We start from the raw sequence: 12972 nt of genomic DNA, 5'->3' as shown, positions 1-12972 counted from the left end.
CTCTTGGCTCCCTCGCAAGCTCCAGGAAAAGCAGTACCTGCGCTATTAGTCATTGCATTTGACTGTATTGCACTCAGGATGGCAGCAATGTATCTATCAAAACATGGAAAAGCTGATAATCAGCATTTCTGTAAGCCCATTAACGTGCCAACTCTCTCTTGTTCGCTCTCAGCATCACCTGATTTTATTTGACGCAGCAGCATTCATACAGTATAACCTCTATTACCCTGACGACATTTTGTGTTATTTAAAATGCTCAAATAAACATGCTTTTCTTTTTTTTTTCTTTCTTTCTTTCTTTTTGGTCTGGAAAGACAGCTCACTCTCTAAGTGATGATTTTCCAGCTGATGGGAACATGGTAGTGTAACAGTTCTGGTGTGGTCAACCTGTCCTGAAGTCAACTGGTGTGTGAATGAGAGAGAGAGCATGGGGGGCACGGATGATAGTGTTAACATTTGCACTCTCCTCTGCTCCAGCGCTCTAATGCCCATCACCGCGGCACCAACAGCCACCGATACGGCCACAGCAGCCGAGCAAAGCACTTGACTCTCTTCAGCTCACATTGACCACGTTCCTCTCAGCACACAATGCTGACTGACTTGGTGTGAAATTCAGCTGTCTCCACTTCAGCGCGCTTCCACCAGCGTAATATGTGCTTGAAGCTCACTTAAAAGCTTTCACGTCATTTGAAAAAAGAAAAAAAAAACCTCCCCAACATCATTGAGCATGTAAAGCTCGATATTAAGGACACATTAGGTGCTGATGGCTCATTAACCCAGGGAGGGGGAGCGAGAAAGTACAATCTTAAGATGGCAAAGGGAGAGGGGATCATATGCACAGGAGCAGACCGTGCCCCTCCCCCATGCCCCCACTAAGTGGTGCAGCCATGGAAGAGAATGAGTGTGCATGTGAGGATGTGTGCATAAGAAGAGGGGGGATGGGGAAAAGAAAGTGAAGAGCGTGTGAGTGGAAGCAGTCCCTCCAGTTTGATGATGGTTGCATATCAAGCAGGGTAACATAAGGGACCGGACAGGAAATGGACTGGCCGTCGGTGGAGATGGAGGCTAGGCTGGCTCACCAGCACATGCATTCCAAAACAGAGAGTTTAGATAGAAGATGGGTGAGGATGGGGTTGAAATTTATTACATGCTCACGCTTAGTATGACCAGATCTGTTCTTGGAGTTGTTGTTTTTTTTTATAAAAACGAAGCAAAGATTAAAGATTTATCAACATTAAATCCCCCGGGGGATTTATATCTCCCCTGAAAGAAAGCTCCTCTTTACCACGCTGTGGGTGGGTGATGCTGTCAGAGTGGCTGACCAGAGGGGAGATTGACAACATGGATTCAAGGGTATGGTTTCTGCAGGACTGTCCCAGGATGGGGAAATGTGCTTCTCTTCTCATGTGTCTTGCTTATGAGGTGCGACAGCAGCGTGCACTGTGGCAACGCACCGCTGTGTGTCAAAGCTCCTCACGCACGGTCTCACAGAAACACGCACGAGTGCACGCATAAACATACATAAAGATCTCTCTCTTATGCACACAAGCACACACACAATCCCTCTCGCCCTCTCTCTAAGCTGGGACCAGCCAGCAGCAAGAACAACCATCCATGGCTTTGACCCTGAATCAAACATTGAGAGGACATGTTGTTTATGTAGAAAAATAGAAACATTTCCCGAATCTGATCAAATGTCTTTGGCACTTCTGAAAACACAGCATATATAAATGAATTGACACTGATTATAAAAGGCCAAACTAGAAAGCTATGCAACCATAAAAACGTTAAGATAATCCAGGTTCATCCATGAATGAGTCTGGCCAGTCCTGGGTGGATTTGAGCCTGAACAGGCCCGTATTCCACCATCTCTCCGTCCACAGTGATCATGCCTTGTGGAGACACGGGCTCCAGCCGCAGGGCTTTCACCTTTTCATACACCAGGTGAGGGCAGCCGCACGCCATGTGTGCGCCCTTCTCCATGGCGAGGAACAGTCGTAGAAGGGCGGGACGGGAGATTCCTGCTGTCACGTAGAACAGATGAATCAGTCCGTCGTCTGCCATCGCACCAGGGGCCGTCCACAGGTCCTCAGCAAGATGGGACTGGTATATAGCCAACACCAAGACAAAGTCCTCCTCCCTGACTACCGTCCAGCTCTCTGGGACTGGCTGGTCCAGGTCTGGAAGAAGGGAGTCCACCAGTACTCTGGCCTTACCATCACTCTGTCTCTCAGGTGTCCTGGTGGTGTTAGCATTGTTGGAGGATTTAGTGATGGTGTTGTGGTTAGAGTTTGGGCTGCTGTGACTGTGGCAAGACTTCTGATTGGGAGACGCGTTGGGAATGAGTCGACAGGAAAGGGAGGAGCAGAGTGAGGGATGCTGTGGCGTGGAGGAAGGGTTAGCCTTGATCTTCCCCTTTGGAACTTTTGGCACCTCCTTCACAGGCAGATATGCTAATTTGCCCTGATAGACTCTGAGGGAGGCCAGACGCACCAGGGTGCCCATCAGGAAGCGAATGGCTCCAACATGGCGGTACTTCTCGCTCTCGATGTCAACATCTGCCACAAAGCCCCATGCCAGGGAAAGGAAGGAGAAGAGGCGCTGTCGTGACGCCAGGTGAACTGAAACCAAATCCAGTGAGCCAACCAGACCTTTGCACAGCATGAAGCCACAGCTCAATAACAGCTCTTCGTTCCATGCTGGAGGTGACCTGAGGGATTGTGACAGAAGTAGAGTCAGAATCAATCACAACATAAGACAGCATCAACTGTTATAAAGTTAAATGTTAAATGTTAAAAAAAGTTAAATCTGTAGATTTATATTTCATTTTCTGAACATAATTAACATAAAAATGACTCAAACATAATTGGCTGTTTGTGGTATCTTTCATTGCGCTGGTCTCAACAGGAATAAGAACCTAAGAGGAGAAGACACCTTGGTACAGCACTGCTTTGAACTTAATGCTGACATCACATACTTGTAATTGCCACTGATATGTAGTTTTGCAGAATAAAAAAGTCACACAAATTACTTTTAAGGAAAAGAGATTGTCTGAACCAGATCGTGTGTCATAGTTGAATACATTTAATCTTTTTGCATTTATAGCCAACACACATAAAAGTAAACCTTCTCCTCTTATACTTAACTGGATCAATCTATGAACAATCATACGTTTGTCTTGGAGGTGAAGGGTTTGGGCCCATCGACTACTCAAAACTGATAGTTTATACAATGGTAAAAATCCAAAAGCGTAAAAGGGAGAAAATTTGACTTGAAATTCTTTTATTTCACATTTTTACAGTACATTCCCTTTTCCATTCAATTTCATTCTAGTTTACTTCAATAAATTCAGCAATAAAACTGTCTACGCGTCCTCTAACAGGCCTCTGTAGACAAATGAATTTCTGTTTATGACTTTTGCCAACAACTGCCCAGTAGATGGAGAAGATTAAAGTTAGTCGTGGATATGTGATTGGTTGACTGGTTCCACAGCTGCTCTCTGGAATATAATCACTCATCATGAACCTGTCTCTAAAGCCATTACATCATTCCTTTGAGAGTACCTGCAACCTAAAATGACCTCCTGCTGCACAGTGAAGCAGCTCCACTGACTCTCCACCCTCCTGAGGAATGATGTGCCCAGTCAGCCTTTGGCATAATTACACAGAAAGAAGATAAATCACTCTTTTTTTAAGATGAGGAAAGTTCTTCATGGCTTCCTTTTCCCTGTTAGTCCGTGCATTTAGATGGCTCATTAATGGACTGACTCACTGTGAGTAGTGGTGGACCGAGGCAGCCAGGGCATTGCCTGAGCCACCTGGTAGAATACCCAGAGGGGTCTGGATGGCCTCTCGCCAGTCCTCTCGCTCCATCAGGCCATTTATCACCTGAATGAATAAAGACAGAAACAGAGAATTCACATTTGGTTCCAGATTTGGCTTCAGAAAAAGCTGCAGGTGGTTCAAATCAGGCAAACTGTTATATTTTTGGAAAATGAATCAGTAAATATGCGCAAAAATTGAACGGTTATTTTCAAATTGCCTCATAATGCTTTTTGCTTGAGCACTGTTTGAACCCCAAAATATATCTGTGCACGCCATGTATATAAATTCAATTTTTCTAGGCTGTTCCAAAAAGTTTTACGAAGTCACACCTCAAACAGCAGACCATCTCCGGACATGATAACCAGGGCGTCCCACTGTGACAGGTCTGCCTTCCTCACCACTTCCCGGGCATGATTCTGATGCTCTGAAGGAGACGAGAGACGGAATAGAGAAAATGACACAAACAGAAAATGTGGCGAAGTGTGGGACAAGCTAAAACAAGGGCAAGGGCAGAGAAAAAGACACACTCCCTCCTTTGGCAGCCTCCAGGGTGGGATCAGGGAGATTATGCAGAAAAGAGATTCAATTTCCCCCTATCAGGCCAGACATATCACATTAGCCCATCCAGTGGCTACTCAACAGCTCCCAGGCAGCTTAGCTGGCCCGCGAACATCTGTGACCAACTAATGTGTGTAGCATGTGTGTATTTGCACTCAGTGCACAGTGCATCTGTGTGCAATCGTTGGTTAATGTGCTGGCGGAGGGCTGAGCTATTTGTTCAGCCTAGTTTTATTGGCAGCATCCTTGAGTGGGTCCTTCTGCAGGGGGTCTCTGTGGACTGCATTAAAGTCTACAGTCCTACCAGCTGAGACTCCCCTGTGTAGTGGGTTTATGTTTATGTGTGTTTGTGAGCAAGAGAAGCTGGAGGGAGGGAGGGAGGGAGAGAGAGAGAGAGAGAGAGAGAGAGAGAGAGAGAGAGAGAGAGAGAGAGAGAGAGAAGCAGGCAGACAGCAAAGAAGTTAGTGATTATTGATATACTGCACTTGTGAAGGAAACATTTTTCCACTCCAGCCAAGCTATTGATTGAGGACAGAGCTGGGGTAAAAGCAACTGTCCTCTCTTTTCCTCTCCACCTGTCCCATCCATCCCTCACGCACTCTCTTGGGTGTCTGTGTGGCGGTGCGGCTGTTTGTTTGCTGTGTGCCGGGAAGGCTGGAGGCAGTGATGTCGTGCTGTGTTGACAGACACAGGCAGAGGAAGTAACTGCACAGTACAGCTGACTCAGCAGTTTAAGCCCTACCAGGGTCCGGACTGAGGCTTCACTTCCAAGTCACATCCTTATTCAAGGGGTCACTGGAAAATAGGAACACCAACACTAACCTGAACCTGAAGACACAAGGCGACTCGTGGTTGGGGTTGGCTCCTTAAATTGCAATTAAGAATCTTGGTTGATTTCCATTTGTGTCTTGCACTCTCCCCATCATGTCCCACTCTACTGGCTTTGTCTGAGGCTAACCAGGGAAAAGATAAAGCTTGGTACACTGGATGCTTCATACAGTATGTAAAAGGTACATGCTGCCACAAGAGGTGCCTCCACTGTTACTTGTCCTTCCTTGGGCAAAGGCTATGCGATACATTCATCAAGGAACTGTGCCCTTGGCGAATGTTGTGCCAGTTAATCCACTCACAGTCACATCTGGCTGCTGTTTCTGACCACTGAAGGCCCTCACCGACCCACATTCCCCTCATCCTACTTTCCGCTGCGCGCCGTTCTTCTCCGGCCCCCCGTTCACGTCAGTAATTACTCTGTCTTTTTTCCTCTCCATCCAGCTGCTGACCTTTCGTTAAGTCCCAGGAGCTCACGCAGAGCTCAAATAAACAAACACTTTTCCTCTGCCTTCAGCCTCACAATCCTTTTCACTGTGAGCCGTATCAGAGACTCAGCCGATGTGCCAGGCTGCGGTTAGGAGAGGATGCTCGCTAGAGTCTTGGGTGAAAATTTCAGTTTGAAGGGTAAACGATGAGCTGTGCATTAAACTGCTGGCATTTAAGGCTGTCGCTGTTCCCCGGCAGCTCCTTGGTATTCAGAGAGATCGCTTAGAGTTCAGAGCCTCTGATGACAGTAACCGAGCGGTGACACTGGTGAAGGTCACAAAAAGACAGCAAACTCATACAGAATGTGAAGTAGCTGCAGTGACTCACGTAAGAATTTGATGTGGATCAGTGTGCATTTGTGCACGAGTACTGCAGGCGTTAGTGTGTGTGCACATGCTCATGTTACCTGTGAATCTGTGGTTGCACAGTGTGTAATAACCGCAGGTAGTGCAAGGGCTGCAGAAGTTAAAGTACGGTAATGCCAGATTAAGTGTGCCAGTTCAAAGTGACCTTATTTTTGCAGTGATCATACCCAAGGATGGGCATAAAGGAGTGTAAAAATAAGGCTCCTGTGGGCCAACGAGGCACTGTAGGAAGTCTAAAATGAAAGTACTACGTGTGTACAAACGTTACTAACCTGTGATGACAAGTGTGTAGGGAACGGCGGCCTCAGTGAGCATGCCCTGCATGTGGCCAGTGAAGAGATGCAGGGCCTGGCCTCGCCCGCTGTGAGGGTTCACCAGTATCATGACCCGGCAAGGCCGACGCACCTCCATGTAGGCCACACCTGAGACGGACAGAGAGAGCAGGTGGGGGGGTGTAAAGGCAAGGATAAAGATAAAGCAAGAAGCTAATGTTCTTATGCATGATCAAATATGTTAAGGAATGCATAAGGACAGCCTTGTCCCTCAGGGGGGCAGGAACCATAAATTCCTAGCGTGACAGCATTCAGAGCAGGACTATCCCTATTAATAGCGTGACGTGCTACTTTCTTCCTGGAGAGAGGTCTGACAGATGCTTCTCAGTTGTATTTCTGCCCATGAGGAGATCCTCCTGTTGCTTTTTCTGTTTGTTTGTTTGTCTGTTTTTAATAACTCCAGAGGTTACTAAAGGGATAATCTTACTTACTACTAACTGTATTTATTATTTTGATATTTAAATATTAGATGAAAAAAACTAAACACAAATAGAAAGTGAAAAAAATGAGGAGGAAACACTATGTGCACTACGTGTCTATCAAAAGCACAAGTGTAACTAAAAAATTGGAACCCACTATCCTGGGTCTGTTCGTGAATAAAGATATTTTATTTTGGTGCTGGTATAACAGGACAAACAGGATGGACAACAACTTAGAAGCGAGAAATAGTCCTGTCCAGGTAATCAATGATACAATAGAAAATTCACTAACATTTGGATTTTTGCAATGAAAAAACAAACAAACAATGCAGAATACAGAATTAGTGCTAAGAAAAGAGCTTATTGATGGCCGAAATGCAAAACCCCTTATATGCAGAATTTTCTCATTGGTGGATTTCGCTATGGATGATGGGAACAAGGAAGGCTCATACTCCGTCTATCTGCGATAAAAGGGTGCATTTTTCAGATAAGAGGTTTTGCTCTTCGGCCATCGTTATGTGAAGTAAAGTAAGTTCACCATCTGTTTCCTGAAGCTCCAAGAGTGGGGTCAATCCTCAAATTTGAGGCTACATTTTTTAAAATGTTGAACAGTTGTTTGAAGGAAAAGAGGAAGAAATCCTTTAAAATGTCTACAAATTCAAAATGCGGCTCCAGATGATGTGATATGCTGAAGGTGACTGGGCGAGTAAGGGTCGCACAAAACCTGTAAGATCTGGTCTCATAACTTAAGGGCAAAGCGTTTGCTGGCTTCCCCTGAGAGAGTTTTAAAAATGAAAAGTTTCTTCATTTCACAGCAGAAAAATTTGACCTTTCAAGCTGACCCAGACTCAACAGAAACCAGAACAGGTGAACCTGAAGGCACAGGGGAAAAAATCTACCCGTTTAGGATGAGGATGCCCGTTTGAATTACCACCATCATCATAAATGTTTGGCTGCAGTTGATGCAAACTTTGGCAATAGAAGTGTCACAGGCACAAACTGTGATAAGTGTTCTTTTTTTGGTCTTGCTTAAAATTAATAAACAAATCAGGAGAGATACAGGAAGATGCCATCTGTGTGCATCCACTGAGCTGTTTTTCTTCTTCACAGCTTGAAGCCTCAGCTTTCAGTGCTGTGACCTGTGATGTACTGCTGCTGAGTCTTCCTCTTCAGTGGAGGCACAAAATATCTCACAGACAGAGATGCGAACCCACCAGGAAGAGAGGTGAGAGTGCAATAGCACACAGGGCACATGCCAAACTCTGGCTGCAGTCAGCCACACAGGGTGTCTATTGTTTTTTTTAGTTGTATTCGAGCACAATGTGGCCTTTCGGACACAAAAGGTCCTCTGCATACTTCCAGAATATAGTGGAAACGGTCTTTTGACAGTGACTATGCTTTAAAATCAGGATTTGCACTCAACCGTGCTGGGCTGAATAGCAGAGCATTAATGAACGTCCTCGAGAAGGGTTGAATCCGAAGTTAAAAACAAATCCTCCGGCCTCACCATTTGAATTCATGACACATCAAGCACAGAACCAGATATGGAGCTAATAAACTGTACACGAGGATTTAGGAATTATTTTAATAATTGTGTCACTATGTAGGAAGGAAGAAATAGACTTGTGTCTTGCCTCTGATACTATGTCCACATCTCACATTTTTCCAACGTTGAAATAGAATAACGAATAATGTGGCGACACAGCTGCAACCACAGCCTGGTTATCATGCAGTTAAATCAAACCTGTGTCGTGTTACTCTGACATGTTGCAATGAAATCACTTGTCACCTAAGGAAGTACTTCATTCATTCATTCTACCTTTTCAATTTCATTAAACAACCTAAAAGGCGTCAGTGTCCCTAGCTCTTTGAATGTAAAGTGAAAACAACAACATTTTAGATACTGACAGTGTGGGAGTAAACAGCAGTGGCTTTTCAGTTTAAGATCAAAATCAAGATCAATTTGCTGCCATTCTTTTAAAAACGGTGGATAAAAGTTTGCCATTTCTAGACAGGCAGTATCAAACACAGCAGCAGTGTTTGCCCAGCTTCCTTAGTCCAGTTACATTTACGAGGATAGTAACTGTAATTATTGGCTATAAAACTTGTTGGAAAGTCAGGGGCTCACAAATGTGGACATTAATGAGGATACACCCTCTGGAAACCATCTGCGCAAAGGTTTGGCAGAGATTCTGTCTGGACAAACAGGCAGTGCCAAGTTCCTCAAAAATGCTCTAAGCAACTTGTTGTAAGTGCAAGTTTAGATAATTATGAAATGATGATTACTTTCGGAAAGTAACCAGTTCAGCCACAACCAAAACAGCTACCACTGAACATTAAGATCAAAGACCTGCAAATAAACAATGTTTTTAAGAAATGACTGCGTTAGAAACGGTTAGAAACATCCCTAACCCAACTTTGCTACACAAACAGCCCTCCAGATTGACTATAATATGAATCAGTGCTTCTTCAAAATAATTAACTAGAGATTATAACCCTTCAAGAAGGTATGACTTACACCGGGAGTGTTTGTTAGTTGTTGTATATAGGACTGATACTTCCTAATTAATTCGTAATTAATTATGTTTCGACAACGACTTCACTGGCATGTTTGATTTACATCCATGATGCTTTATGAAGGTAGAAAGAAGAGCTAATGTCTTTAGTTGGACATGCATTGAACAGTATATACATCTGTTCCACTTTCTAACTAAAAAAGACTTGGTGCAATGATCTAAGTTCTGTCTGTGAAGATGACTTCTACCCGGACATTCCTCCGAGATTGTGTCTGTATCTGTGCGTGTGTGTGAAGATGCGAGGGTACATGTGAAATCCGTCTGTGATGTGAAGCTGACATACCTGTGGGCGCAGTCTGCCCATCACACTGGCGGGTGAAACTTTCAGCTACGGTGTGTGTATTTCACAGTTGGAAGTGGATAAACACACACAGAAGCAGACAGGTGACAGCCCCGCTGGATGTGACAATGTGTCAGTGATGAGCTGATAGAGCAGCTCCGCTGTTTCATCGCCACAAGTGTATCACTATACAGACAAGTACTAAATAAAGATGTGATGTGCCTTCGGTATGGCATCCTGGAACACAGGCGGGATTTGTTAAAACGTTAAACCATTCAAGAAGCTCCTGGAGCTGAAAACGACTGTGTGGGCAATTCAGTGAAAGCAGCTCCAGTGCAACCAACTCTATATCCAGACCGGACCGACGTGTCTGCAAACAAGCTGCATTCCAAGGTTGGGTGAATGTTTGCCGGGGAGGAGAGGAGGAGGTCTGCAGAGTATAAACACTGCTGCCCACTGAGGCATCACCAGGATGGGTCGGGGGGGGTGGGGGGGTGACAGGCCATCGCAGCTGTGCGCCACAGAGCACAAGACAAAGGCTCCAGAGGGACTGAGATGCGGGGCGAGGCAAAAGGTCGTCTGGTGACACATTCGAGCCTCGTCTCTGAGAACAGCAATGACACCTGGCCCTAATCTGCAAATCCTGAGTTTGTTCAAGGTCACAATATAAGTTCTGGGAATGTACAGCTATTGCTACATAAAACAGAATGTAATAAATATGAAAATCCACTGCATGAATGTTACATCTGTTAATGGCTACTGGCTATTTTAATAACAGAAGATAACAAACACTGCTATGAGCAGTCAAAGCAAGTAACCTTCATCCCTTTGCATGCAGTCTCACTACTGGAGCTTCTAAGCAGGGGAAATACTTTGGCTAACCATTAACATGAGCTCAACTGTATCATGGTGGATTCACTTCATTATTTACAGCTCATTCATTCCAATGAGCATGCAGTCAGAATAAAAACCTTGTGAGACTTTTGGTGCGATATTTGAAGACACCCACACACAGATACACTGAATTAATTCAGTTCCAATAACACTAATATGATCCACTTCACACTGAAGTATGAGTGCGTCACATTAAGGGTTCTCTGCCTAAATTCCAATCCTGTGCCACAATTGCACTTTTAATCCAACCTTTCTGTATCCCATGCCAGATGAGATGACATGCAATTAACTTAGGGGGTAAATACTCTATGAGGGATTAGTGAATCCCACCGACTTTCATACACCGTCTGCAACAAGGCAGCAAAGAAGCAATTCTTTCAAATTACTGCAACATTATTCATTTAAAACACATAATATATTCCGCTAAATACTGTATTATTGGCTGCCCCAGATCCGCGAAGACAAAAACAAGATTATAAATTAATGTTATGATCAGTTCATTGCGTTTCAAGGAAGTAAAGGAGATTTAAATCGAGAGAGAAATAACTGTTAGATGGCTGAACAGGTTCGCATGTGCGGTCTCTAAACCTGCAGCTCTTTGATGTGAGAGGACAGCGAGCAGGTTGGGGTTGGATGGGGAAGGGTTACATCTTAGGTTACCATCTGCCTGCCAGGCTGGCTTGTAGGGCTGAAACCCAAAGTCCTGCTGGCTGCAGACCAGAGGGAAATTGGATGGTCCTCCTCATCACAGAGAGCACAGGCTCCTTTTTCTGTTTTCACACCTGAAGGCTGCTAACAGGAGGGTGACCCCCCCGATCTTTGAACTGCTCCCACTGAAGGTGGAGCAGGATGAAGGATATTACCTGGCCCAACACAGCGCACTCAGAATTTACACCTTAATGATGAACACAATCATTCTGGGACCCAAACAGCTTCCTCCCGGATGAGTGATGGAAGTGATTAGCTGCATTAACACTTCTAATATCATATTCATGGTAATTATAATCTCACTGTATACCAGGATGGAGTACAGAAGAGCTAATGAGACTGGAAGACAAAGCAACCTGAGGACAGCCTGCATTTTAAACAAAGCAAGACACGATGGGTCCTAATTAGACATAGCTGCTGCGTAGCAGGATGAAACACAGCTTTTGTTTTGATGAGATTTCTTTTTATGACATTTTTCAGAGGAAATTTACCGATCAGGAGTGACAGGGGATCCGATTGGTTCGTGTTTGTGTGAGCATGTGTAGATTCATGAAATGCTCTGTTTGAAGGAAAATGAGGCACCTGTAATTACAGCAGGTGGAGCAGGTTACTGAGAGCAGGCAGAATGTGCTAAACCTGTTTGTGTTTATAGGAAGTTGAATCAGCGCTTTAACTTTCATGTTGCTCAGACCATCTTGGTTATATATGGTATATATGGTATATATATGGTAAAGTCACGGTGATGACTTGGTGTGTTGTTTTACACATTCTCATTATAAGAACCTGCTGTGACTCCTGCAGCTGTTTTTTTTAACACAAACTTGTGTGATGGATGGAAACCTTCAGGCTTCAGAGGGACTCACCGTGTCTCCTGGGCGCCTGCAGTACCGAGGCATCTCTGATGGCATGAGCCCACCTCTCAGCCTCCTGGAGGTTGGCGTCCGGGTCCTGGACCAGCGCCACCCGAAAGCACTGCTCCACTCTCTGGCGGGCCACGCCGGCGCTCATCCAGCGCCTCTTGAACGGGTAGAAATAGGCGGTGAAGTAGGCTCCGACGTCTGCGCTGTCCGGCCCTCTGTGCGCCCGGCAGCCGACACAGTCCGTCAGGTTAAAAACCACCTTAGTCCGGCCGGGTGAGGAGGAGATCCTCTGGATGGTCAGGGCGCTCTCCGTCAGGATCACCGAGTACCGGACCCTGTCGTTGAGTGTGTCAGTGAACTCCCCGTACAGCACCCCCACCACCCCGTTCCGGCTGCGGGATGGGTCCGGTTCCGAGGCGTCTCTCTCCATCCCGGACGGAGAGTGCCGGCGCGTCCCGCAGGCCGGTGTGCGGATGGCGGTGCGGTGTCGACTCGGATCCTACCAGCTGCCCGCTGCGGGACCCCTCGAGTCGGATCCCGGCCGCTTTCGTAGTTCAGAGTCTCTCCCTAGTGACTGAAGGGGGAATGACACTGATGGAGCGGCCGTCCTGACACCACCCGCTCCTCCTGAGGAATCGAACACAGCCCGTCCCCTCTGTGCAGCCCCGAGGTGCAGTCACACACTTTCAATGCACTGGTTGCAAATATGCAAATCTCGAACACATATACACACATTATATTTGTCATTTGGAAAGAAATCATTCAATGTGAACAATCAAAGGACAGAAACCGGATACAGGGTCACCTTTAAAATACACGTGAACTGATTTTCGACCGCA

General features: G+C 45.5%; 1 protein-coding gene across 1 annotated transcript; it reads right to left on the bottom strand.

Moving 5' to 3' along the window:
- Positions 1 to 1803: 1803 nt before the first annotated feature.
- Positions 1804 to 12580, bottom strand: sphk1 (sphingosine kinase 1). Its single transcript, XM_029508919.1, has 5 exons — positions 12137 to 12580; positions 6337 to 6486; positions 4154 to 4248; positions 3772 to 3887; positions 1804 to 2710 (listed from the first exon to the last, which is right to left on the bottom strand). Exons 1-5 carry the CDS (start codon positions 12561 to 12563, stop codon positions 1804 to 1806), a joined length of 1695 nt encoding a protein of 564 aa, XP_029364779.1. The 5' UTR covers positions 12564 to 12580.
- Between the last annotated feature and the right edge of the window lie 392 nt (positions 12581 to 12972).

Source organism: Echeneis naucrates, chromosome 8, assembly GCF_900963305.1.
Source record: "Echeneis naucrates chromosome 8, fEcheNa1.1, whole genome shotgun sequence".
NCBI lineage: Eukaryota > Metazoa > Chordata > Actinopteri > Carangiformes > Echeneidae > Echeneis > Echeneis naucrates.
Note: the sequence above shows the minus strand (reverse complement) of the source record. Positions and strands in the feature narration are given on the sequence as shown.

What these genes read in the sequence shown, in the direction of transcription:
- sphk1 (XM_029508919.1), bottom strand. Translation starts at nt 12,563, where the DNA reads ATGGAGAGAGACGCCTCGGAACCGGACCCATCCCGCAGCCGGAACGGG. An exon ending in GCAGGCGCCCAGGAGACACG is followed by an intron (nt 6,487 to 12,136) that starts GTGAGTCCCTCT and finishes TGTCCGTCTCAG; the next exon opens with GTGTGGCCTACATGGAGGTG. An exon ending in CTACACACTTGTCATCACAG is followed by an intron (nt 4,249 to 6,336) that starts GTTAGTAACGTT and finishes CGTCTCCTTCAG; the next exon opens with AGCATCAGAATCATGCCCGG.